A 27,852-nucleotide genomic window follows, 5' to 3' on the forward strand; every position below is an offset into this window, starting at 1 on the left:
GCTCCAGAGTGGAAAGCAACTCACGCAGCCGAGCGTTCTCCCTGGGCTGCTAACCTTTCCGCCTTTCCCATCCCGCCACTCCCCCTCGGCCCGGCCTCCAGCCAGGGGGCGTTTGTTTACGTGACGTCAGCCGTAGTAAGCAGTCCCCGCCCCCGTTTCCCTCTGGCCGCCGCGTTTCCCGCGCCGCGGCGCTTCTCCCCTTAAAAGGACAATAGAAGCCTCGGGAGCGCGCGCGGCCGCCGGGCCTTCTCCCCTCCCAGCCCTCGACGCGCGCGCGCCCGTATGCAAATACGTTCGATTCAGGAGAATTTTGTACTGGGAGCCGCGCGTGCGCAGAGGGAAAGCGGAATCTACACCTTCCCCGCCTGCGGTAGCAACTGCAGAACTATAGGAGACAATCTTTCTAGACAAGGCAGTTGAGGCGGAGGGAGCGACTGGAGAGGGGGGGTTGGCCTGGCGTGCACTCTGCACCTCGGGGACGTTACTGCGCGTGGAACGGCTGCTTTTGGAAGGTGAGTGACCCTGGCCCTTACTGTGGTGCAAAACTGTCTCACGAGGCTTTGATTTCAGAGCGGCTTTTTTTCTCTTTTCACCTCCCCCAGCCGTTCCACAGACACACTCACACGTTTATACACACACACAGGAAGTTTTGTCTCGGAGATGGCATTGCTGGGAGCGCTGTTTTCGTGGTCTTCAGACCCCAGATTCTTTTGTATCCGGTTGTTGAGTGTGTCCTTCTTAATTGGGGAGGGGATTTCAGGCAAACCGAAAGTCTTGGGGAGGGGGAAGTGAGAGCAGTGAGGAGTCGCCGGAGTTGAGGGACCCACGCTGAAGGTGACAATGACTTTTCTCAGCCGCAGTGTTCTCTGGCGAAAAGGAGCCCGGTGGCCGAAAGGCCCGAGAGAAAACGACTCGCTGGCGACTGCGGAGGGGCCCCGGGTCGGTGCACCCGCGTGGGCGCGCGCCCGGGAAGGGCCGGGCGCCGTTGTTGGACCTCGTGGTTTAGTTTCTTGCGGCCCGTCGCGCGTGTTGTGATGAGGGTGGACAATGAACGCCCCTCGCTCGAAAACTAAGTTGCCGTCTCCTTGCGAGCCGGCGGACCGAGGGGGTTTAAATCGGCTTTTGGGGTCGGTGCCGGCGTGGCCGGGGTGCACGCGGGTGGCGTTGTCCGCCCAACTCCGGAGGGATGCGGATGCGACAATGAGCAACACGCGGCCGCTCGGCAGCCGCCCCGGCTCGCAGACGCCTCTCCCCGGGCCGCGCCCAGGCAGCGCGGGCGTCCGGGGCGGCGGGCGGGGGGGTCCTGTGGAGCCTCAAGTTTGGTTCGCAATTTGTTCACCTGTAGCGGAGATGTGGGCGCCGCGGCGCTCTCGAGGGCGGCCGTGTGCGGCTTAAGATGGCCAGTCGGAGCCAAGTTGACTTGGGGATGGAGGCGGCGGCGTTGTCTGCGCCTGAGTGCGCGAACTCGGGAGGGCACTGCTTTTTGTGCCGAGAGTGACAGACCACGTGCTGGGGCCGCGACCCGGGTTGGGTCGGAGGTCCGGCTGAGCGTCTGGATCGCGGTCAGCCGGGAGATGCGGGCTGTCGGGGCCGGCCGGCAGGACAATGTGACTTGATGATGGCGTCTTGCCAGTTTAAAAAGCAGAGTGAAAGTCGCCAACTCTCGGCCGGTGCGGGGCGGGGAATCCGGGCGTTTCTCATCAAGGACATTGCAAAACTTTGATTAAACGGGCCTGCTGCTAGGGGAGGACTGCAGGGCCGGCTCTGGACTCTCGGGGCGCGGGTCCAGACCCTTCCCGTGGGCGATCGTCAAGTGTCTCCCCCTGAGCAACAACCCCACGTCCCCGATGCTGCACGTAGGCAGCGCCCGGCTGGACAGAAAACAAAGAGCTGCATGTGCGGGTGCGGGCCGGGCCGGCGCTGGGGGCGGCCGCCGGGCGGAGGGCCGTGCGGGCCGCGCCCCCCGAAGTTCGAGCGAGTTTCGGGAGGGGCTTTTGTCCCTCGGCCCCTTGCGGGGAAACTTTGGCGGCGCTACTTGTGCGCGGAGCGGAGCCGGTGCGCGGGGAGGCGGCGTGCTTCCGCGCGGCGGGCGGCCGAGGGGCGGCAGTCGGGGCCCGGGGCGCTGGAGCCGGGGCTCCGGGTGCCGCGACGCCGAGGGCCCCGGAGAGCGCGGCCGCGGCCGCTCGGCCCGCTCCCCGGGGCCGGAGCCTGCGTCTGGGAGGTCTGTGGATCCGCCTTTGAAGTCGAACTGTTGCCATGTTTGAATTACGTCAGGGCAAAGCCATGAGGAGGAACAAGCCCCGGCAGCGCGGCGTGCGGGAGGCGCGGCCTGCGGGAGGCGCCGGGCCGGCCGGGTGGGCGGGCGGGCGCGGGGCCCGTTGTTCCGGCGCAGGTGAGGGAGGCGGCGGCGGCGAGGGACGCGCTCCCCTCCCGCCGCCCTCGCCCGGGCGGGCAGCCCTCCGCGGGAACTTTCCTCCCGCCCCCAGGCGCGGCCCCGGGGAGCAGTTCTGTCTGCCGCCCGGGCACCTCGGCCGCCGCCGCCGCCGCGTGCCCGAGGGGGGAGCGCAGCCTGGGGCGGCCGCGGAGGACCGGGCGGGACGGGGAGGCGTTCTGCTGCTTTCGGGGAAACCGACGAGCGCCCCCTCCCCCGCCGCCGAGCCGCGGCCCGCGCGCCCGAGGGGCCCCGGCCCCGACGACGCCCGGAAAACCACCGCGGGGAAGTTTCGGGGCTCCCGTTGTCCTACAAAGGGAAGTGAGGACCGTGGGCGAACCGTGCGTGCAGCCCTTTTCTTTGTGTGTTTACGTGGGGGGGGCCGGGAGGGGCGAGGGCTGTTTTGGTGGGAGGGTGGCTTGTTGGGGGTGGGTGGGTAGGGCGGTGCAGAGTTTGTTCTCGCAACTCTGACCCTGGTAGGTTTCTTTGTTTTTATTTTCTCCCTCTAACCTTCGGTTACTGCAGGCACTCGGAAGCCCAGGAATGACTGTTTAGCCGGACGTGGACCCTGTGCGAGACAGTTTCACCCCAGCACTCCTTCCCTTACGCACTCCTCACTCACGTTGTCCTAAGCAAGATTAAGAAGCCCCCCAACCCCCATTTTTCTTCTGATAATTAAAAAAAAATGAATTTGACCTTGTCATTAAACGTACTCTGAAAGCACCTGTTTTTGAGCTGGGGTTTGCCGGACTCGAAAAGCCTTTTAATAATTTATATGTTGCAAAACCGACCACGTTTGTTAGTTGCTCAATCTAAATTAAATTCTGCGAGTTTGTTTCTGGTGGAGTTGCAGAAAAGCCTGGTGGCATTTAAGTATTTATATAATGACTTGGGGAAGGGGGATCTTGCTTGGTCCTGGAGGTAACGCTTGCCCAGTGTTCACTGCCTTATCGCTGGACGACCTTGAAGAAGCTAGCACATAGGAGTTAGGCCTTTCTTGGAGATTTTCTCTGGGGGCTGGGGAGGAAGCTGCTCAGGAGGATGACAGGGTAAGGGCTAGCTAGCCCTGCTAGCTGCTTCAGAGTTCCTGTGAACTGGGGTTGACCTTCTGGTTACCCCTCTTAGATTTTCTTTTCAAGCTAACTTTTTTTTTCGGTATGTGGCCCCAGGCATAGCTCAGAAATTATGCTGGTTTGACACATGGATGCTTCTTTGGTATTTGGGGTTTGCCTGCAGTCTAGACATTCGATAAGCAGCACCACGTCCGCTGCTTCTTTCCTGATTTCTCCTGCATTTGGATCATGTTTAAGGGTTGGAATCTAAAAGTGGTCATTACCGAGAAATAATAATATCCTTAGATGCCACGCCCACACAAACCAAAAAAATCCATACAAATTGAAATCAGTTTTGTGCTTGCATTCTTTTGTTTTTAAATAAACAATTTTTCCTAAGTTTTGGTTGACCAAATTACAAATGTCTAAAGGCTACCAATATTAGTAACAGTACATTTCTGAAGTGGAACAGAAAGAACTTTTCAAGAGAATGAGAAACTTTGGATTTAATAACTTTATGGCTTCCCTTTGGGCAGTTATTTCTCTGGATCATGTATTTAAAATGCATATGAGATGCTTTGCAAATACACTGGAAGATTCTTTGAGTTGTTTTTCTTAAGTAGTATTTGATAGCCGAGTTACAGTTAGGACTTCAGTATCCTGGAAAATTTCAAATAAAATATATAGAGCTTAATGGTTTTGTTTTAAAGATCAGATGATATATGTAGTGGAGATTCGGTTTATCCAGGCAGAGTTGAGAGTGGGACACACAGACAGGTCTCTGCTGCCTTTCCTTTTTGCATGACTTTTGCAGAAGTTTGGAGATAAAAGTGCCATAGGTAGTATATTTTATATTCTAGAACCTTGGTGGGTCTCAGGGCTGCTGTCGCACAGCATTATTAATTCTGTAGATGTGGAACCTGGATGATCCATTTTTTTCCCCCAGAATTGTAATCAGGTCTTGGGAAAACTGGGCTCATGGGGCTCAAACACAGGCAGATTTATGTCAGAAAATCAATTTGAGAATGGTTTTCCCCATTTCACTGGGGAAGGAATAAGCTTATTTGAAATCTAAACCAACTTCATAAGTCATTACAAAGACAAATTAATTTACCATACCAGGCATATAATAGGTTGCTTTAAAAATATGACATTTTCTTTTTTTTTCCTTAAGTGATGCTAGTACTATAATTGGCTGAGAAGGAAGGGAACATATTTGTTGAGGCACTGGGTTAGTTGTTCAGAGGTCTGTGGGGTTGAAATGCCTAGGATCCAAAGCTGTGATCATCTTCAGTAAGTCATTCGCTTTGTGGTCCAATTTTTCTCACCTGCCAGATAGCTACAAAAATACCTAGTTCATAGAGGATGTAAATAAGCAAGAAATGTGCTTGATACGTACTGGCTGCTGTTGTCTCACAACTTTGGGAAGTAGACATTTTACAGAAGACAAAACTGAGGCCTGGGTCAGTTTTCTTGCTGGAGGAAATATTTAGTAAATGATGAGTGGAAAGAATGAGTGTTTTTGGTCCCCTTTCCCATCTTCAGAAACTAATGGTTCTGGGAAGACGCGGCCTTCAATTCCTGTTTGCTTATCCAATGCTCATTCAACCACTTTACATCAAAAAGTGCTGCGGAAATCCAGAAAATGCCCATTTTTCCCCTGATTTCTCTTGCTCACAAGAGTGCCCTGGATTTGCCACACTTCGCTTTTGACTCTTGGGGGTTCTGAATTGAAAATACTGTTATCTTTTGGTTCTTCAATTTCTCTTATACTTGAATCTGCAACTGAGGTTTTCTGTATTGTGGATATTCTGGAAATGTAACTTAATTGCAAACAAAGGAGTTTATTTTCAAGGGAGGGAAGTTTTTTGTACTAGAAATACAGAAGTCACAGGCACATTTGCTATTACATATTCAAGTACAAAAGTTGCAGTTGAACTAAAATAATTCATTTCTAGCTTCATATTTAGTTGTTTCCACCTACTATAAATTTGATCTGGCTCAATGTTATTTTAATTTGGTTGATGTTAATGTATGCCGAGTTTAAATAGCTCTCATTTTGAGATTCATTTCTCCCCACGCTATTCTCCTAATCTCTTCCTCCCCACGTGCCTGCTTAAATTCATCAAGGGATATTTTTTTTCTGCCAATTGTTATGAAAGCATTGACTTGTTTACTATTAATCTTTCCTAATTAAAGTAATTCATTTGGTTCCCATTTCCTGGAAATGTTTAAAACTCACATTTTTTTTTCCTACAAAAGTCTACAGGCTAAACATTAAAGAGAAAAATGACATTCAAAACATCAGATTTTTAATACACATTCTTATTGGGGACGTCACTTCTGTTCCATGCCCTTAAATAGACTTACTGTTCACCTCTACTTTGGCTACCCCACTCTTAGCAAGTTCCGTCTGGTTCTGTGTACTGTGTACAGTCAGCACCTAGTTGTAATATAAGACTTAGTTCCTGCCCTGCAACAGTTAAGTATCTGAAATCTTGTGTTTGGTAGGTGTTCTCCGAAAGGTATGGAAAGGTTTTGTGAAAAGATACAATTCTTAAAGAATTTCCCACGTTAAGGAGATGGAAGAGAAATCATCTTGGACAGAAGTAGTAGCTTAAGTAGAGATGTGGCTAGTTACTAACGTTGGCTTGACACTCCTGAAATAATCAGAATTCTAAGTTGAGAGCAGCTGGTAGGCTGGACCAGATCTGGAAGAGCTTTGAATGTCTGGCCAAGGAGTTTTAGATATTACCCAGAAGCCAGTGTTGGTACCTTGGAAGGGATGTTAGTACTTGAACTTTAAGAAGATAACCACCTGTTTGAAGGATGCAAGGAAGTCAGTTATGAGGCTCTGACTGGAGTTCAGACATCCAAGATGAAGGACAGACAGGCAACAGGGATGGAAGGGACATGAACCAGAGAAGTGACGGAAAAAGCAGACTCCCTAAGGACTTGATGGTGGGCGTGGTGGTGACCATGCAGAGGATGAGAAGGGAGAGCCCAGATTTTTTGTGGAACTGTATGGATGATAATCAAGATAGTTGAACTGGGAAGAGCATTTTTAGGAGAGAAGGTCGCACAGTCAGTTTAGGGCATGTAAAGTCTAGGGCTGCCAGTCCTAGGACGGTGCTTCAGAGAGCTTAAGGGACTCTCTGGAGGTTTGGATTGGACCAGGTGCCTGCTTTCCTAACATTTTTGTCAAGCTGGAAAATGGGAGAACACCTTCCCAGAAAGGAATAATGGTCTGGTTTCATGAACTTAAAGTCTCTCTGAAAGTGCTAAGTTCCTCTTTTCCCACAGACCTGGTCTTAAAAGAAAACCTTCAGAAATCAGGCTTCTCCCTTCATTTGAATTTGTTGGGTGTGTCTTGGGACAAACGGTGTCTGTTTCTCGAATGTGCAAGTCTTATAAATTCAAGGAAACACACGAGGCATGCACACTGATATTTTCATACTTTTGCTTCGCAGCCTCTCTGGCAAGTAGAAGGGAGATTCCACCCTAATATTACAGAGAGACAAATAAAGTTAGAAGTGACTTCCTATTCAGTTGTGAAGACAGAAGCAGAAATAGACTGCAACTTGACTCATTATAGTGTCTTTTTCACCACACTCACAATAGTTACATTACCTGGTAATCATCCCTTAAAAGCAAATAAATACGATTTCCCCAACCTTTAAGGCTCTCATCCACTGGAATCATTCTTAATCTGGAATTGGGGTACCTAGCATTTTTTTTTAAACACTATCAAAATGGGAGGACTTGCTTTTTTTTTTTTTACATTATCTTAAACTCAGAGGCTTGGATTTGTGATTTGTATTTTTAACCTGTGCTATTTCAGCTGAAGAGTTATTTCCGAATTTGACCCCTTTCCTGTAGGAGGAGTCCTAGGCTCAGTGTGGGTCCCATAGGCGGCACAGTTATAAATACTTTTACCGCATAATTTCTCATATGCTGGTTCCATGTCTGGAGAAGCTACTGGCAAACAAGTAGGAGTCCACACCACCCCTTTCTCGGGCAAGTTTAAATTTTTAAATTTCACTTTGAAAAGTGAATAAATGAAGTAAATGCAGAACCTTGGGTGCTGGGATGTGGGTATCCACTAGAAGCAGGTAAGAGGAACTAGTAACTTTAATTGCTCCCTGGCTTTCCTGCTTCGCTGCAGAAACTCGTCGTCTTGTGGGGGATACTGCAAACAAGTGTCCTAGCAGCGGGCGAACACAAATCACCCAGTCCTCTGTGACCCTTTGTGAAGAGTGTTGCTCCAGTTACAGTGTTAGTGTTTGCTGGATCCCATCCTTAACTGGTGATTACAGATAGCATACCATCGCCGAAAGCGGTGTCGAGGGCGGCGTTACCAGCGACAGGCGCTGGACGCTGCTCCTAGCTTTTCATCACCAAGTGTTTTCTCGTGTTTATTTCTCTTCCTTTCCCATCATCCTGCCATTTAAAGTTCAGCTTTAAAGAATGCATCTCTTTGACTTCAAAGTGGTCTTTGGTTGCTTGGTTCCTTTTGTCTTTGTTCACCACTGCTTCCTTCCCACTTTACAAATCTTTTGCCTGTCTCTCCTCTGCAGTTTCCTTCCCATTCTGCTCGATGTCTGTTCTGATCTTACTAGTCTATTCGGTACTCTCCTGTGGATGTGTTTCCTAGTGTGTATCTCGTCATCTCTGTGTCTTCGAGGAAGTTAGTGTAAACTCTCTGGGCTTTTTTCAGATTCCTCTTTAGTTAAGGTATGTGATGATAATTAAAGTTTTGGATTGTGGTTCTCTTGATTAAAAAAAAGTAGTATATAGAAGGGGGAAAAGTAAGGGGGAGGCATAGCTCAGTGGTAGGGCACAAGCCCAGCAGGCATGAGGTCTTGGGTTCAATTCCCAGTACCTCCATAATAAATAAATAAGCCTAATTACCTCTCCCCAAAGAAGGGAATAAATTAAAAGTAAGCTTCCTTCATTCTTGCACCCCCCAGAGGCAACTACTAGTTACTAGTTTTTAAAAGTCTGTTTTAAAAAGCCAGTTTGTGTTATTTAAGGTCTCATTTTAAAAACAGACTATGGGGTGATACTGTGTAACTGTTACTCAGTGTGCTGTTTCACAGAACAAGCTATCTTGGACAATTTCCTCCCTGCACATATAGATCTGCTGCGTTCTTTTTAAGAGCTGAGGGGGTGTCCTGTAGTATGAAGACACAATAATTTAACCAGCCTGAGAATCCATAGACATTTATGTAGCTTCCAATATCTTGTGTATTTTTTTTTTAAAGGTCTAGATCATTTGTTTTTAGAAAGAAAAAGTGATGATTGGAAGCTATAGAGTTTTGGTCTGTTGAAAACTGAGAACACTCTAATTTCGGAGTGTTTTAATCTGAGAAATTGTATCCCTGATTTGTGCATATCAGAATTTCACTTGCCAAGATGGCACACACAAGTTGTGAAGGTAACAACTGATTTATCACTCTTGGCATACTTCATACTTACTTCTCTCTCAGTCTTCCTCTGTCTAGTCCATCCAGTGACATTTTGAGTTTTGAAAGGTATTTTTGAATGTAAGAAAGCATTTACTACCCAGAAGGGATCTAGAAGGTGGAACTGGGGAGGTTAGTACGTCGAGGGGACTGTTGGTGTCCTTCGAAGCATAGCAGCTAAGGTAACCCTGATAGATGTTACATTTATCATAATAACAACCCTCTCTCTTTTGTTAAATGTTAAAGTCACAGCCTTGAAAGATTTGAAATATAAGAAAAAAGTACTCTGCAGCATTAAGTTCTTCATCCCACTGTCTTCTAATTCCGTATTAAAAAGGGCACTGTAAGCCCTAAATTTTGCATTTCTCTTCTCATACTGTTTCTTGGTTGGATCTTGAAAATCAAGTATTTGGTATTACGAAGAGATCATCTTTAAGCTTAGAATTATTTATCAGAAAACTTTACTTAAATAGTATCTCTTTAGTATTGTCTATTGCTGTGAAGAATACTTTCCCATTTGTATTATATTGCACTCGGTAAGCACGCTTTATGTATAATAAGACATCACCCCTGCTCTTTGGCTTCATTAGATTACATTAGAATTGGCCCTTTCATATTTTTGATAAATACAGTGGTTACTTTACCGTCTCCTTGTCTCAACACTAAAGTTGAGACTTTAACACTCCCATCCTTTCACTGACCGATCCTTGAATTTATATGAAATTTATAGCTTTGGAATAGAAGAAGCCCCAATAAATCAGTCAAAACAAATGTTTAGAATTGATTGTTGCATTTTAAAAATTCACTTTTTTGTTGTCTGTGTATGCAAATTTTGTTCCTGTAATTACAGTTACTTCTCTTAGGGCTTTTGCTGACTTAGTTATTAACTTTAATCTTTTTAACTTTGAGGGATCAAACTGGACAGAACAGTACTTTCAGCATGATTGATTTGTCTTTAACTGTTACAAAAATTTGTGGCTATTTGTCTGACAGCAGACAAAGAAACGTCAGTGAAAGTGCTTTATACAACGAAGGGCTATACCAATGACAGCTGTTTAAAGAAGTGTAATCAACACATTTATTGAGCACATACTGCGTGATTGGCGCTATTCTAGATGCTGAGATTACAAAGATGAATAAAGACAGGAGAACTCCCAACCCAGTCTATTTTTATTTTTAACAACAAGCCTATTGAGATAGGATTCACATGCCATAAAATTCACTCTTTTAAAGTGTATAATTCGTGGCTTTTAGAACTTAAAAGAGTTTTGCAACCATCACCACTGTCTAATTTTAGAAGACAAACGACAGTTTTTAATCAGCATGTTAAGTCTTTGCTGATTTTTGCCTTTATCTCAAAGCTATTTTTTTTTCCCTGCTTTTTTCAAACATGCGTAAGTGTGAGAGCGTTTGGGGTCTACGCTTATGTGTAACTAACTGTTCATCAATTAGGGAGCAGCATTAGCTTCCTCCCATTAAAACAGTGCTAAGTGATGTGACATCTGTAAGAATAGATGTAGCAATCACAAAGAATTTGAACAAGTGAAATAGATCGTTCTGGGGGGGAGGGTACAGCTCAAGTGGTAGAGCACATGCTTAGCATGCACAAGGTCCTGCGTTCAATCCCCAGTACCTCCTCCAAAAATAAATAAACCTAATTACCTTCCCCACATCCTGTCAAAATAAATAATTAAATAAAAATAAATAGATTGTTCTGGAGGAATTATTTAACATTGCAGAAATATGGGAGTAGGAAAGAAGTATTTTCTAAATTGAAATATAGTTGATTCACTATTGTATGAGTTTTGTACAACACAGTGATTCAGTATTTTTATAGGAAAGAAGTAAAGAACCACCCAGTTTGTTGAAATAACAGAAATCCCAAGCTTAAAATCAAATTGTGCCATGTTCCGCCACCCACATCTTCTCAAAATACATAAAGTAACTTGGTTTCAGAGCCATTTTGTGTTCTTGGTTTCTTGTCAGAGATTAAGTAGGATTGTGTGTGTGTTTTTTTTTAAACATTAGTGGATCTGTAGATTTTTTGAAAATACTTTCGGTTAATCTCGGGGCTCCCCAAAACTCAAAATGGTTAAAACACCAGCCACGGCTTAACTGGGTTGCTGTAAACAAAGCCCAGAATGAAACCCCTGTGTATTTGCTGCAGATTCCCGGGTGCCTCTCAAGTGCAGGAATAAGCTCAGAAAACATTTAATAGGTTTATTAAGTAAGCATCCATTAAAAGGCTCACGCGCGCCTTGTGTGTTGCATCAGGACGAGTCCTGCCTCCTCCCTGCGTTTAGCACTGCCCAGAAGAGGGTGACCCCTAGGACTTAAGGATCCTTCTCAGATGTGTAGGCAGCAGAATTTTGTCAGGACAAAAATCAGAGAGCTACATAAAATATTGTCAGGCAGAGGACGTCAGGCTGTTGTATTTTGCCTGGTGTCTAAGAAGAACATCCCTCCAGAATGGATTGTTTCTTGGGTGTTATTTCTTGGGTGAGTTTCGTGGAGATCCCTACCAACGACGGAGAAATCACACTGAAGGTGAACACTGGATTCACAACAGCTGCCGATGAAAAGGGAAAACCTCAGTGTTAGCTCTTGCCCTCGTATTCTGGAACAGCTTGACACAAACCATGGCTTCTTGGTCAATTCCAGCCTCCGGTGAAGGCAGTTCGTATCTTGGAGATGATTTGAATTCTGGATAGTTTTGTTGGCATGTTTATTTGTTGGGGGAGAAGGGGATTGTAAGCGTGGAGATAGGAATCTGTCTGTTGTAATAGGATTTGGTCTGTGTGTTAATGGATGAACTGGCCTTTCTTGCCGTGCTTCCTTCGTGCTCCTCGCTGGGAAGGGAGGCCGAGTTTCCTAGAGCAGTTGATGAAGCTGGCGACTCTAAGAGGAACTGTGGACTCTTGACCTTCTTGATGGTGATGGGGAGGGTGTTAGGGGAGTTTACAGGGCCCACAGATTGGCGTAAGGAGTAGAAAGAGTTATATTACATTTCTGCCTCAAAACAGGAATACACAAATGAAAGCAGGAACTTCTACTTTCTGAGCATTTCTTCTTTTCAACTTTCTGTGAGCCTGGATCATTGGACACTGTTTTCCCCCAAGCATCACGTGACCATTTAGGCAATGTTCATTTTTCATGTAGGTTTATTGTTAGATTGGAAAAAGAAAACAACTGCCTCGTATCGCAGGCCCCGCTAGGCCTTTTCCTACTATATATAGGGCAGCTTCCTCGTTTTTTTACTTCCCCAAAAATGTCATTTAATGAAAACAACACCATCAGCTAAGAATATTTTCTTTTCTTGCTCTAACAATTCTTAAAGTAACTGTTGGTTTAGATTTAATTGTTGACCTGTGTCAGTGCCTTCTGCCCCGCCCCATCTCCCTTTTGCCTGCCTCCCTCACCAACAGAAGCGTTAAAGAACACTTGATGAACAATAACCGCTATTTAAAAGAGCTTAAAAGTCTTTAGCTAATTATTTGCTAAGAAAATACTTTTTTAAAAGCAAGTTATAAATCTTCTGTATTTCAGAATCCGTCAGTTATACACACACACACACACACACACACACACCCTGGATATTTGGTTATTTTTCTGAATCACTTTCATAAATACTTGCTCTGGGATGGCTAACCGGAATTGGAATGGAATGAGGTCAGGCAGGAGATCATCCAAAGACAAATACTGCAGTTTTTGTTTTACGCATATATTTGAGTGTATTTCTAAAAAGCCTTTTAAAAGGATGAGTACAAATTAACTAATAATTTTCTCTTATTGATGCTTTATGTGATGCTTTTGTTACGGTTTGTAGTTGGACCCTTACACACACACGTATGAATTTGTCCCTTGGAGTTTAGTTTCTGTATCTGTTGCCTTTTGCCCACTTCTCTTAGTCCAGATGTTCTGGTCAAGTTGGTCCTTGGTTTGGATATTCTAAATTACTTCTAGGTTGCAAATGTACTTCCAGCTGCATTTTGGCTGCATCCAGCCCTAGAGCTGTTTTTTCCTTCCTTGCTGGATGTTGAGATTTTTTTTGATCATGAGAATCAGTTTCTCTCGCTCTCCATTTCTTGAACATCTGCCCCCTCCTGTTACTGCTCTCAGGCAGAGCGCCTCAAAGAAGAGCTCCAGCTACCTCTGACAGCTGAAGGGCAGACCGACGGCCAGGCAGCATGAGCTCCTTCAGAATTTGTCTTCATGGTTTATGAAGTTATTACGCTTAAATCATAATCCTGGATTTTTGTGAATTTTACATCCTCCTTTCAGTAGTTTCAGTTCAGGGCCAAATTGCCTGCGTAGGACTTACCATTTATCACAGAAGAAATCCCCTCTAATTTCCCACAGGGCAAAGTAGCGCAGGCTGATGTGTATTGAGCTTCTTGTGTGCTTAGTATCTAATAGTGGTCCTGCGGTAAATGCTTAAAACTTTCCAAGAGGGGAATCACGGTAATGCAAAGGTGCAAAATAAAAGGGGGTGACTTAGCTTAAATTTTAGGATATTTAAGATTCCATTATTTCATAGGGGAGTGGGGAAGAGTTTGTATTTTCTGCTTAAAATGTTAACTTAAAAAAAAAAAAAGCCTCCATCCTGCAATTTTGAGAATGAGTGTTTGCCGGGAGGGTAGAAGGAGGTAGCAGGGAGACCTTGTGAAGTGAGCTGGTGCCAAGAGCCCAGATGCAGGAGGTCCTCCCCAGAGCCCTCCTGTCTAGCTTGGTGGTGTAATAACACCAAGTTGCTGGGGGCGGGGTGGAGCGGAGAGCTCCCTTGTAATAGTTTCTGGTTGTAGCCCTCAGCAAAGCTGTGTCCATTCCCTTGGCTTTACAGACTCTTGCCGAGAAGGAAAGATGTTTGGTTTTCACAAGCCAAAGATGTACCGAAGTATAGAGGGCTGCTGCATCTGCAGAGCCAAGTCGTCCAGTTCCCGGTTCACGGACAGTAAACGCTATGAAAAGGACTTCCAGAGCTGCTTTGGGTAAGATCACCTGATGTTTGTACCACCTGTAGAGTAGAAAAGATCACAGTGTACAGAAGGATTTCTAAGCAAAGCGATCAGAGCAGTGTGCTAGGAATTAAAATCACTGATGTTCTTCTGGGATTTCAAAGTTTGTAGATACTGACAGGCATATGCAGAATAGATAAACAAGATTATACTGTGTAGCACAGGGAAATATATACAAGATCTTGTGGTAGCTCACAGCGAAAAAAAATGTGACAATGACTATATGTATGTTCATGTATAACTGAAAAATTGTGCTCTACACTGGAATTTGACACAACATTGTGAAATGACTGTAACTCAATAAAATATTTTAAAAAATCACTTATCTTCTAATCTAGGTTATTTCAAGGCACTTGCTCTTAAAACAAATCAAACAGTATTGACAGCCTACCTTTTTCCAGATAATGAGGAAATACAAATTAATTGTGAAGCCCCTTGTAAACTAAAACCAAACATATCCTTTTGTTTTTAACTTGAGGATGTACAAAGAGATTTTTTAAAAATTTTTAACCTTATTTCTTCTAGTAGACGTCCTCCGCTGGTTAGCTCTCTGTCCTTTGCATTGTTTTTCTAAATTATAGAAATATATTTCACTCCAGTCTCCTGAGGATACTAACAAGACTCAATGTTCTGCCCTTAAACTTGTCAGGGTACAGTAGCTTTTATTTTATAATTTTGTTCTTTATTTATCTTCTGACAGGAAGCCTGTTTAATAGAGTGGAATATTTTTTTCCCAGGAAATACTTGGTTAAAACGAAATACTTAATGTCGAACCATTTCCCATGTTAGAAATTAATTTTACACTTTGTTTTTCTTATCAGAACATTTGCTATTGATTGTTAATCCTAGAATTTGTAGTTATTTTGAAGGTTGTCAAAGAATCTTTACTAACCTTGCCTTTTAAAGTTACATTTTTCTCTTAATGTCTTTATTTCCAGTTGTATATATAATAAGTGTTATTAGTATTTTTCTTATATGTATTTATAAAACAGGAAAAATGTAGTAAATGAAAAGTTCCTCAGAAATACAATTGAAAAATACCTTGGGAATTATAGATTTTTTCTCCCCTCTACAGATACAGTCTTTTTTTTTTTTAAATTACAGTGCCTTTCTGGTTTTGTTTGCTGTGAAACTAGAATATCATGTCACACTTGGGTGACATTTTATTGCTTACGAAATATCTACACATTTCAAGAAAGATTAATTAGACAGCATTGTTTAAAACCATGGTGACCGGATCTTCTCTTGGTCTTAAGTTTTATTATTGTTTAATTTAAAAAAAAGTTCTTTATTCTAAAAGGAGCAAATTGCATCACATGGTACTGGTTCATTGAATCTAAAGTTAGTTATATTTCTGAAATACACTACAGAAGCGATGGAGCTGGATCACCCAGGGCAATTAGAATAACGTCTGTAAACTATAAATAGATAGTTTTTTTCTAAAAGAAATGTACTTGCAGGCATTCTTTAATGTAAAGGAGACTAATAAAGGTTTGATTGCTTTCTTCTCAGGTTACACGAGACTCGTTCAGGGGACATCTGTAATGCCTGTGTCCTGCTTGTGAAAAGATGGAAGAAATTGCCCGCAGGATCAAAAAAAAACTGGAATCATGTGAGTTCATCTTTTGTCTTTCTCAGTTGTACCTCTGTTATATTTAAAGTAACATTAATTCCTCTCCTAATTTAGGAAATAATATGTTCTAGGATGAAAAATTCTGAAAAGAATAAAGAAAAACACCAGTTGCTTCTCAGATATAATCACTTAACATTTTGGCATGTTTGGGAGTAAAATAGCTTGGCGTGGCGTTTCCCTGAGGCTGGATCCAATGTTTCCGTTTTGCAGATTCACAGAATACATTCCACATTTTAGGTTTAATCCAGAAATTCCTAGAGTGATTAGATGTGGTTCCTTTTTTCCTCTCTTAGGATAAACATTTATCCTAACTCATGTTGGTACTAATGAGCACATAGATTTGCAGTTGGAGCTGGATTTAAATCTTGTCTTTACCACTTACTAGCTGTGAACTTTGGGTGAGTGACATATATTGGGCAAATGCAAAGGTAATAGCTATCTCACAGGGCAGTTGTGAGAACTGAATGAGATAATTATATATAACACATAGTAATCACTCACATAGAAGCTATTGTTAATGCTCTGTATTTAAATCTAATTGAAATCAGACTGATATGTGAATGTGTGTTGTTTGCATCTCACTTTACAGTGTCACTGGAAACCTTCAGAAAATATTTTCAATGATGAGAACAACACTGTTACATAGTATTTAATTTTTCCAAATTGCTGACTTTCAGAAGATTATGACATTTATACAAAATAATTGTTTTTAAGCAGGAAGACATTTATTCTTCACCTTTTTTCTTAACTGTGCTTTGGTGACAGTGACGTTACTCTGATAGGTTTCTGTGGGTCTGTTAATTTATAAAAATGTGAGTTTTCCTTTCATGAATAAGATTATCTGGAGAAGATCCAAGTTAATGATTTTGACGGTGTTGTCCACTGTTTCACTAAAGGGTAGAAGTCTGCAAATAGTAAATGTGAATGAATGCGTGAGAACTGGGACCACATGGGGCTAGACCAGTGGCCATCGTCCTCACGTAGCTGACCTCGGGGATGACGGTGCACAGTAAAAACAGCATGAAGCGTAGATCTGAAAACCTGGTCCCCTCCCCCGCCCACCCTTGCCCATTTACTAGCTTAGTGAAATAGGGCAAAATACATAGTTTAATAACTCTTGTTTTCCTTTACTCTAAAACTGGAGTAACAAAAAAGCCCCTTACTGCTTCGTGGTGAAAGTGAAATCAAAAAGTATATGAAAGCTTTTTTTTTTCCCTTTGGTTGTGGGGGAGGTAATTAGGTTTACTGACTTTTAGAGGAGGCACTGGGGATCGAACCCAGGACCTTGTATGTGCTAAGCATGTGCTCTACCACTTGAGCTGTACCCTCCTCCCTGAAAGCTTTCTGTAAACTACACAATATCACCCTGTAGGCACGTTGGCTGTCGTTAGGCGTGGTTTTTCTTAAACTCCTTGGGTCATTTTCACCCGTTTACATTTATATGTAAAGCTACAAACATGTTTTTGTCTAGCAGACACCTGCTATTCCTTACTTCAAAGGAGAAAAAAACCCTAGGTAAACTATTCTTGAATACCGTGTGATGATTAAAACTGCACATCGGCTGTCAAACACTGAGTAGAAAACTGGTTCTCCAATTTGGCTCCTTCAAATAAGCATTTGTCTGAACCAAGGGAATACAGGGGTGTCATTTTTTAAGTGGTATTAAATATTCAGTGTTTTCTTCCAGGTGGTGGATGCAAGGGCAGGACCCAGTCTTAAGACTACACTGAAACCAAAGAAAGTGAAGACTCTATCTGGAAACAGGATAAAAAGCAACCAGATCAGTAAGCTGCAGAAGGAATTTAAACGTCACAGTAAGTTTGGTGTTGAAATGTGGTTACTTAAGAATAGTCTTGTTTTTATTTTGTCTGAGGATGGCATGTGGTGTTATGTATGGATCATGTTTTCTTTTAATTGCTTTTTTAAAAAAAAAAAGAGTAGAAGACAGTGTTAACTTGGTAGAAGATGCATTTTTCACTTTTGTTTACTTGATTTTTATGCATAAGGAGATTGAGGCCTGAAAATCTGCCAAAAGGTGTATAAATGCTTAGTGAACAATCCGAGACCAAAGCCTGGGTTTTCTTTTCAGGAGACTAACTTTAGAAACCGTAACTCACATGTTGTGGTAAAGCCAGTCTAAGGACTTTCAGGTTTAAGGGGCTCGGTGTGTTGTGTGTGGGGGGTGTGTGATAGGATGGGAAAGGAATGACAAATTAATACCGAGTTCATTTACTCTTATAGGAAGTCATTGTGGGGAGGGTGCCTATTCTGGTACTTCTGTATTTGGGAATTTAGATTTTGAAAAGGAAATCCACGGCATATAATGCTATATTTGTGTGCTATGTTATGTAACATGTGTATCACCCTCCAGAGGGAGTCTGAGGCAGCACAATTGAATCAAACACGTTAGTATTTCTGCGGGAAACGTGTAGGAGCATTCGTATAGGTGGAATCAACTAACTGTAAATAAGCTAGTCAGGTTTGCCTACCTAATTATAGTTCAGTTCAGGCCAGATTTTGTGGTCCAGACCACACCCCTGTTCTCAGATAACTCATGGATGTTCCTCCCACTCTTTCCAGTACACTCCCTTTTACCTCGACCCTCCTGTGTATTTGGTGTCTCCCCCCAAACTGGGCTGACAAGTTGATTTGCAAACTAGGTTTCGGTTTCTCCATTCTTTGGCCATCAAATAAAGCTTGTGCTGTCCAGGCTTAGCATTGGTTTTGTTATTGGCTGTATGAATCCAATGTGAAAAAGAACCTCTCGGGCTGAGACAGAGGGTCTCGGCCAAGCTAGGACCCCAGCATGGCTCAGGTTGACCAGTTCCAACATAGGTATTGAGCACTTTAAATAGATAATTATCTCAATGATTCCCTTTTTTGTAAATCATTTTAATTTACTTATCATTAGTTTTTAACTATCTTTTTTTTTTTTTAACCTCTCAAGTGGAAGTACTGGGGATTGAACCCAGGACCTCACGCATGCTAGGCATGTGACCTACCACTGAGCTATACCCCACCCCCCATGATTTCTGTTTTAGAGGTTAGGATAGGAAGTGCAGAATGGTGATTTAACCTTGACCCAGATCACTCAGTAAGTGGTAGAGATGAATTTGACCTTGGGTTTGTCCAGCTTCAAAGCCCCAGGCTCTTTCTACAATACTGTCCTGCTCTCTGGGGAAGTGTAACCAACCCCAGGACTCCAGAGTCTTCCCAAGTCTGCTACTACTTTGTGCTCTTGGTGTTACCAGTCCGTAGTTATTTTGATAATATATTTAGTCTTCAGCTAAAATATTTTAATACGCTTAGAGTAAAATATTTAGACAACATCAAATATGTGTTTTGATTAGACATGTTTCTTTCTTAACCAGCTATCACTGAGGGAAAAAACAGAAAGACTGATTCAACCCTTCGTTCTCGCTAGATGTTTTAATGAACATTTGGGAAATAGTAATTTTCTTCTATCACTCGAGGGTTAGAGGAATTGATATTCATATGTATGTTCTTAGCTCCTCCCTTTAATTATAGGGAAAGTGATACCTTACTAGCTTTTGCCTTACCTAAGGGAATATAGTATGTCCAATGTAATTTTAGATTTTTGTGATAAAGCTGTGTTGGGGAGGGGTTCAAGACTGAAAATAAGTGGGTTTTGGAGACTGAGAGTGAAATAGTTTTACCAGGTACCTTGTGAATTGCTTTGTGCAGCACAGCAGTTTTTAGATATTTGAATTTTACATCACCCACTAAATGGTTTCCCTGTCTCTGGTTATATATTTGCTTCCGTGCATCCTGCGCATACCTGACCTGTATTCCTCTTCCTGGGACATTCTTTGCTGTGTGGTGTGTACTGGAAAGGCATTGAACCCAGGGCTTGAAGACCTGGATTTGAGTTACAGTTCTTGATGCTTACAAGTATGTGACCCTGGTGTGGCTTAACATTTAACCACAATTTCCTAACCAGAGAAATGAGGATAACCAAGTAAAAAGGGGTTTGTAAGACAAAACAAAATGAAATAAATTCCCACATCCATGTTAGCCATTCTTTTTGTCATTCTTCTTCCTAAAGTCTGCAATGATTTCTGGTTGCTATAGAATAAAGTTGCAAATCCCTGGCAAATCTTTGGAGGCTCTATTTTAGTCAGAGAGTCAGTTGCCTTCGTGTATACAGGGTATTCTAATTCCACAACTTTGCTCATCACCCCTACTATCCAACCACGCCTTTGTGCCTTTCCAAATCCTACCTAATTTTTTTTAACATATTAGCAAAAATCCATTTATTGTATATACTACAGAACAGGATTCAGGGGAAAAGATTATTTTTCCAAAAAAGGAATTCAGTACATTTGTGCTTCCTACCTAAGTTTTAAGATTTAAAAAATTTCAGTTCTTTGAAGAATTTCCACACCTACATTCCAGAAGAGAGTGTTTTCCCACTGTGTTTCTATATATAGTTAATTGTTTCCCAGGTATTAGATTACACCATATAAAATTACCATTTTTATAGGTAGAAATGGCCAGGTAAGTGCACTTTCAAATGGGTCACAGATATTAAGTTACTTCCTAGGATGGTGAACTTCCGTCAGCAGCATGGAGCTGACTGCTGTCGCTGCTGAGTATAAGGGGAGGCTTTAAACATCCCAGTAGATGTATTCTTTTAAAGAACTGCTGCTCTTGAGGATTTCATTTGGTTGTTTTTTTCATAAAGTTAAGCTATTCGCACATTGGAAGGAAATGAACATAATAACACGAATGGTGCTTTCCTTGTTTTAGATTATTTTAGCTTTAACGCTATTTGACGTCAAGTTTTATTAATAGAAGACACTCATGAGCTCTGTTCAGAAAAGCTTCCTTCAGTCTGTTTCTTCCCATGCGAGACAGGACAGCGGGTTTGGTGTCTAGAAAGTACTTAATAAATACTTGGTTGGTTCTCTGAATTGAAGGCTTGCTCTCTCCACCTGTCGTGGGAACGGGGAGGGAGTCTTTAGCTTAAGGTCAGACGTGTGGTGGGCTCAGTCCCTGTCACATTGCCGTTGCTGGGAATAGCAGTATGACAGCCTTATAGCACAGTGACTGTCAACCAAGAGATTTATCTTCTGGCTTGTAAACTTTTATGATGTCTTCTGAGGGCAAAAACACTAAGTCATATTTAGCTGTATCTGATGAAATGCCTGCATTTCTTATTAAATCAGGATCTATTGTTTTCCCTTTATAGGTAAGGTGTGTCTTTTTTTTTCTTTGGTTGCTTTCAAGATTTTGTTTTTTTCCTTTGTCTTTAGTTTCCAGAAGTTTAATTATAATGTGTCTTGGCATTGATTTCTTTGAGTATATCCTGTTTGGGGTTTGCTCGGCTTCTTGAATCTATATAGGTTTATGTTTCTTGCCAAATTTGGCAAATTTTCAGCCATTATATTTCCTTGAGTACTTTTTCACCTCCGCCCTCTTTCTCCTCTTCTTCCAGGACTGCAATCACATGAATGTAGATTTTTTTGTTACAGTCACACAGGTCTCTAAGGCGCTGTTCGTTTGTTTTCTTGGTGTTGCGCAGGTTGGGTAACTTCTGTTGTTCTTGCTTCCAGCTCACTGACCATTTCCTCTGTCTCCTCCAGTCTGCTGCTGAGTCTGTCCACTGAGCTTTTTATTTCATTTATTGTATTATTTTCAGTTTGGATTCCAGTTCCTTGATTCTTTTTTATAGCTGTTTTTTTTTTAACTGAGGCTATTATTCAAGCTTATTTCAGGCTTGTTCATAATGGCTCATTGAAGCATTTTTGTCATAGCTACATCTCTGTCATCTTCGTTTAACATATACTTGACTTTTCATTCAGTCTTGAGATCTTTCTGATTCTGGATATGATGTGATTTTTTTAAAAAATTGAAACCTAGACATTTTAAAATTATGTTTTGGGACCCTGAGTCTGTTTAAACTGGCTGTTTTGGGGCACCCTTTTAAGAGGGAGAGTAGGGGAGGGGTGCCACCTTGTTACTGCCAGTGGTGTTAAAAGTCTTCCCCGCTCAGCCTCCATTGGCATCTGAGTGGGCGGAGCTCCTGACTGCAGCTGGGTGGGGGTAGGTGGGAGTTAAGGCTCCCACGTGTGGGGGTGCTCTGGTTCCTGACTGGCCATGGTGAGAGCCCTGCCTCTTCAACAGGCTTCCACTGACACCAGCCTGGTAGAGGTGTTCGGGGGGCCTCATAACACACTTGAGGGGATGGAAATCTAGGCTGCCCCTTGGCCTTAGCTGGGGTAGGTGGGGGTGGGGACCCAGTTCTTCTGCAGTGTTCGGCTGGAGTGGAGTGGTTATCATCTAATAAAGGTTTCCTATCTTGTTAGGCTGTCCCTTTCCTGGCCCCTTGGCTAGAGAGAGCAGGCTTTTGTTTGCTGTGTATGTGCGTTTGCACCCGTTGGCATTTCTGAGTTGCTGGCTTCTTCATCTCCAAGACTGGGATTTACAGCGTACAAAGAAAACCTGCAAAAGCTAGGGCGCTCACCCCCACGTCCTTCCTTAAGTCTTGAGCTTCCTGGTGCTGCCAGCTCTCAGAGTCTGTAGTTTTCTTTGCGTTGTGTCCGTACGTATTTTTAGTTGTGCTCACTATTAGCAGGAGGAATAGGGAAAAGTATGTCTACTTCTGGAAGCTGAAGCCCTCACTTGCTTTTAGAAACACTTTCGTGTTTTTAAATGTCAGTAGTGAATAGGAAATAAATTCTCGTTTTTCCTTTTTACTAACTCGTTCACAGCGTTTTATGCCAAGGCTTAGTTGCAGTTGCATATGACGGAGTTTTAATTTGTTTCCTCTTTATCGCAGACTCCGATGCTCACAGTACCACCTCAAGTGCTTCTCCAGCTCAGTCTCCTTGCTACAGTAACCAGTCAGATGACGGCTCGGACACAGAGATGGCATCTGGCTCGAACAGAACGCCAGTTTTTTCCTTTTTAGATCTCACATACTGGAAAAGGTAAGAGCAACAGAAAATATCCCTCTAACCAGCAAACCTCCCTAATTATAGGCAACGGCTTCCCACTTCCTTAGCAATTAAATGGCATTTGGCAAACAGCTGGTGGCATATGTGGCTGGAGGTGGATTAGGCAAGAGTTGAGTGGGAGTTGGGATTTTGTGTGTTTTTTCCTATTAAAAATTGATTTAAAATGAAAACTCCAGTAAGGAACCTAAATTCCCTGTAATGGAGCAGGGTAGGTATTCATTATGAACAACTCTCCCACTGGAAAAAGCTAAAGGGTTAGAAATATATATATATTTTTTAAATGGCATTAGGAAATGGACAAGTTGATAAGGAATAATCAGAGGCCAAATGCTAAGTGAACGTGGGAACTCCCCCCACCCCCCCAGGCAAAAAAGAGATAACAGACTAGGAAAGAGAAAATATTTAAAAAGAAAGTGATGAAGGATTTTCTAGTTCACAGATTTGGGAAGACTCACAAATTAAAAATAAGGTAATAAGCAGTTATCTTGTGGATGACGGAAATTCACCCATAGACACATCATAGTGAACCTGTGGAACATGAAAGATAAAACAGATCTTAAGCAGTGAGAAAATAAAGACATTATTTTCAGAGGAACAACAAACAAGCGGAGTTCTCAGCATAAAGAAAGGAGGCCAGAAAGCAATAGGTTAGTATCTTCAGTGGCCAAGAGATAATAACCCTCAACCTGGAATTACATGTAGAGAGCAAAAATATCTTTTGTAAACAAGGGCATAGGACTTTTCAGCTAGAAAAAAAATACTGAGAGTTTGCTACCAAGTTGACTCAATAGCGAAAATTGTACAGGCAGAAAAGAGATCCAAGGTTGAAACTCTGAGAAGGATGAATAAATAAAGAAAGTAGCAAATATTTAGGTAAATTGAAACAGACACTGACTGCTTAAAATGACAATAGTTGTGGGAAGTTTAAAAAAATTACATGACAACAGTAACATAGAAGTCAAAGTAATAGAGTGATAGGAGTTAAAATGTCCAAACATCCTTTGCGTTATTGAGAATAAATGTGTTGAATAACTTTAGAATTTGATTAATTAACTGGGTGATCACGCAAAGAATAAAGATTAGAGTGTGAAACTTCAGAGAAGGGAAGGGAAGAGAATTTTAAAATACACCTAGCAAAATAAATGATAGTAGGAAACCTCCACATATTTGTAAATTAAGAAACCATGAGTCCAAGAAGAAGGTATGAGTTAGAGAATTCTTACAAACTAGAAAATAACTGAAAAATATAACAAATCAAGACATGTGGCATGAAGCGTACAAATTAGAAAAGTCTTATAAACTAAAAAATTAACTGAAAAATAATAACAAATCATAATCTGTGGTATGAAGTTAAAAAGGCAGATGGAAGAAAAGTTCTTAACCTTTAATGCTTCTTACAACAGAAAGATGAACAAGAAATGAACAGATACGCATCCAATATAAAGAAAAATAAAAGCAAGGAAATCCTCAAGATAGGAGTAGAAATAAATGAGGTAGAAAATCAATCCGAATGGATAGTATGAGTAAAGCCAAGAGTTGGTTCTTGAAAAAGACTTGACCAAAAAAGTTAGTAGCAGCGATGAAACAGGTCAGGAAGAAGAGATGGTAACCGCCAGCGTCTTGGACAAGACGAGGGAGGGTCTGCTGTGGGATAGTGTAAACATTATTATGCCAGTTTTTAATTTATTTATTACTTATTTTAAAATTTATGTTTTATTTATTTATGTTTTTTGTTATAAAATTACTGTGCCAATAAATTTGAACATATAGGTGAAGTAGATACATTAGAAAAAGAGTTTTTAACCAAAACTGTCTCAAGAAAAAAATAGGAAATCTGAACAGTCTCTTAATAAAGAAATGGATTCAGGAGTCAGAAGTCTTCCCTCGGGAAAATCCCAGGCCTAGACGGACGAGTCCTACCAAACGCTGAAGAAACAAAGAAATCTACTCTCGCGCTGGCTTTTCCAGATGGTGGATGAAAGAGAGCATAGGCCCCAAGCGTTCCGTGAGGCTAACGTAACTCTGATACCGAAACAGTATGTCATGACCAGGTTAGATTTATTCTAGGGGTGTGAGATCGTTTTAAGCATTAGAAAAGCAACTAATATAATTTGACAATTTCTAAAGGAGGGGAAAGATGCCCGTCGCCTTAGTGGTATATCAAAGTTGTTTAATAAATTTGAACTTTCCTTTAAGGTTTATAATAAAATCTTCAGCAAATAGAAAGGAACCAACCACATTGATACATAATTTGCATTTTCAAGTTGTTCGTGTTCCCACTCCTATATCCCAGAAACATAACCCAGAACAAAGCTATAGACGTGTGCACTGATGTGTACGGGATGTTTGTAAAAGCAAAAACTGTCCCATCGGAAGGAGAGTGGGTGAACTGCGGTGTGTTCACACGGTGGGATGCTGTGTCTAAGTTAAAATGAAGTAAAGCTCTCTCTAACGATATGTATGTACCTCAGTTTCTGTTGAGCAAAAATATTGCAGCGTACAGTGCAATTCCATGTATATGTGTTTCTATATATATTTCGATTATATGTATGTATATATACGAGATAACTGAGCAGTGTGTTTAAAGATGCATGCGTGGGTCTATAAAGAAAGAAAGGAATGATAGAATTAAGGAGGCAAGAATGAGATGGGGTGGGGTGGGACTGGAGAGAGGCCTCTACAGGGGGACTTCACAGGAAATAATAATCTTTTCCCACAGAGTGTGTGACCCATGAGTAATTGGTTGTGTTGTCATTTTTAAAACGCTTTCATGTACAAGTGATCATATATGTGGATATATTTTTCATCTGCCCAGTATTAAAGCCATCAGCTGTATCAGGTGGCTGTTTTTCTTCAAGATTTGGTGATTTTTGGAGGAAACAGTCGACAATTTGGGAGCAGCCTCTGAAACTGACTGCCGTCTCGGAGTGCCCCCTTCCCCCTTCATATTTATTGGAAATGATTCCAGTGTGAGATCGAGACGGCCTGGGCGATGCCCTTTCACCTGGAATGTGACGAGATGGCGGAAGTGAAACCTTTGGTCGTGATGAGCAGATTTTTTGGTACTCTGACTTCTCTGCGTTACTCATCTCTTTCGGGCTGTCTCCATTGTTTCTTTCAGACAGAAGATCTGTTGTGGCATCATCTACAAAGGCCGTTTTGGGGAGGTCCTGATCGACACACACCTATTCAAGCCGTGCTGCAGTAATAAGAAGGCCGCCACCGAGAAGCCGGCGGGGCCGGGGCCAGAGCCTCTGCCCATCTCCACGCAGGAGTGGTGACTGAGGTTCACGTAGAAGGGGAGCAAAAAGTGATTTAAATTTTGGAAACAAAGCAACAGAATGACCCTATTATTTTTTAACTTGGATCCCTGCTATTCTGCCAAAAGACGATTTCTAGAATAGTTTCGAGTGGGTTATTTTTCCTCCAGTTCCACAAACTCTGAAGCCAGTGTCTAGCTTACTGAAAGAAAAAAAAAAAAAGGTGTACATAATATTTAAGATGCTGAGTATTTCATAGGAAAGCTGAATGCTGCTGTAAAGTGCTCTTTAAGTCTTTTTTAAAATCCCCTTCTAATGAATGGAATTAGGGGAATTTCAGGGGACAGAGATGGGATTTGTTGTATGATAAACGTATGTAGTTTTAGTCTTTCTATATTGAGAAGCAGTGGTTGGGGCATTTTTTAAGATGGCTGGCTACACTTGCTTTCCTTCATTATAATAAATTTGTCATAACTCAGTAACATGGACTTGCCCCTAGAGGTAGTTGTTAATAATTTTGAAATATTAAGGTCTTGTCAAGGTTCTGTTGATTCAAGCCTGTACTACTGAATACAAAGCAGGGCAGACTAAGCTCTCTGATGCAAATGTCTTGAAGGAGTAATTTCTAAGTCCACAGAGGTCACTTGACTGTATATGTTGCATCCTGTGTCACCTCCCTCCATTATTGATAGTTGGTAAAGATTTTAATTTATATGAAACCTCTAAAGCAGAATCCAGGTTCCTCTTGAGGGAGACGTCAAGTCTTCAGGGTAGGCAATCCTGCATGAATAGTACCAAAGCATTACCACGTGGTAGAGAACACGCGCTCATTACAACTGGTAGATTATCTGACACATCAAATGTGCAAGTCTTCAGGATGGCACAGACGAGAAACAAAGGTTAATGCTTCTTGGGGCATGTCTCTTAGAGGGCTTGCAAGTGTGTAAATACTTTGTTTGTGTTACATGACTGGTGACTTCATTGAAAATCTGCACAATTCAGTTTTAGCTCTGGATTACTTCAGTTGACCTTTGTGAAGGTTTTATCTGTGTAGAATGGTTGTTTGACTTGTTTTGACCAGTTAGGGTTTGGGTGGGTGGGTTTTTTTTTTTCCTCCATTCTGTATTAAAGCAAAATTCTACTAAAAGAAGAGGGGGTGTGTGTCAATGCTGAGTGGGCCGGTTTTGGTTTGGATTCTGTTAGTCAGGCTTTCTGAACACTGTGGTGTTAGATGAGACATCCTAAATACATCTTCAGTTCTCAAATCGTCATTAAAAGCCTCTTACTTGAACCCAAACCAACGTACTATCATTGCCTCTTTTCTACCAGTTCAGGAACAACAGATCACCAGTTCAGACTTCTCACAGGGAGGGAGGATCGTTCGCCTGCCTTGTAATAATAATGCAACTCAGTGCTTTTTTTTTAAGAAAACTGGATTTGAAAGATTGGATCATATACGTGACCATAAGGAGTGAGCCACTTTTTCTGGGCACCCTATAGTTTTATAGTTCTTAATTTAAACTTAAAATTTTATATTTCTTCCTTTTGGGAAAAGCAAAACAAAACTCCAAGCTGCCGTATGCACAGACACAAGTGAGTTGGGTCAGCGCTCCCACAGACTCTGAGGTGTATTACAAGCATCCCAGCCAATTAGCATCTTCCTCCTGAGTTATTTTGAAATGGTTTTTTTTTTTTTGTACATTTTGGCTGCAGTATTGGTGGTAGAATATACTATAATATGGATCATCTCTACTTCTGTATTTATTTATTTATTACTAGACCTCAGCCACAGTCTTCTTTTCCCCTTTCCACCTCTCTTTGCCTGTAGGATGTACTGTATGTAGTCATGCACTTTGTATTAATATATTAGAAATCTACAAATCTGTTTTGTACTTTTTATACTGTTGGATACTTATAATCAAAACTTTTACTAGGGTATTGAATAAATTTAGTCTTATTAGAAAATAAAAGCAGCTGTTTTGTGGCTTTGTTTCAAAGGTGTTCTTAGGTAAGAAG

General features: G+C 42.1%; 1 protein-coding gene across 2 annotated transcripts; it reads left to right on the forward strand.

The window, feature by feature from the left end:
* Nucleotides 1-316: 316 nt before the first annotated feature.
* On the forward strand, nt 317-27,806 carry SINHCAF (SIN3-HDAC complex associated factor). 2 transcript variants are annotated; one of them, XM_006199973.4, is made up of 6 exons: nt 317-512; nt 13,789-13,936; nt 15,476-15,575; nt 17,284-17,410; nt 22,399-22,549; nt 25,698-27,806. In XM_006199973.4, exons 2-6 carry the CDS (start codon nt 13,809-13,811, stop codon nt 25,855-25,857), a joined length of 666 nt encoding a protein of 221 aa, XP_006200035.1. In that variant the 5' UTR covers nt 317-512; nt 13,789-13,808; the 3' UTR covers nt 25,858-27,806. The 2 variants fall into 2 exon arrangements, with proteins under 2 accessions (XP_006200035.1, XP_015091225.1); XM_015235739.3 differs by lacking the exon at nt 317-512 and adding an exon at nt 2,365-2,772 and having other exon boundaries at nt 25,698-26,108.
* Nucleotides 27,807-27,852: the final 46 nt, after the last annotated feature.

Source organism: Vicugna pacos, chromosome 34, assembly GCF_048564905.1.
Source record: "Vicugna pacos chromosome 34, VicPac4, whole genome shotgun sequence".
Classification (NCBI taxonomy): domain Eukaryota; kingdom Metazoa; phylum Chordata; class Mammalia; order Artiodactyla; family Camelidae; genus Vicugna; species Vicugna pacos.

Bases quoted from the DNA above. Each gene is read 5' to 3' on its own strand.
- SINHCAF (XM_006199973.4), top strand. From the start codon at position 13,809: ATGTTTGGTTTTCACAAGCCAAAGATGTACCGAAGTATAGAGGGCTGC. The intron at 13,937-15,475 runs GTAAGATCACCT...CTTTCTTCTCAG, and splicing joins GACTTCCAGAGCTGCTTTGG to GTTACACGAGACTCGTTCAG. The intron at 22,550-25,697 runs GTAAGAGCAACA...TGTTTCTTTCAG, and splicing joins GATCTCACATACTGGAAAAG to ACAGAAGATCTGTTGTGGCA.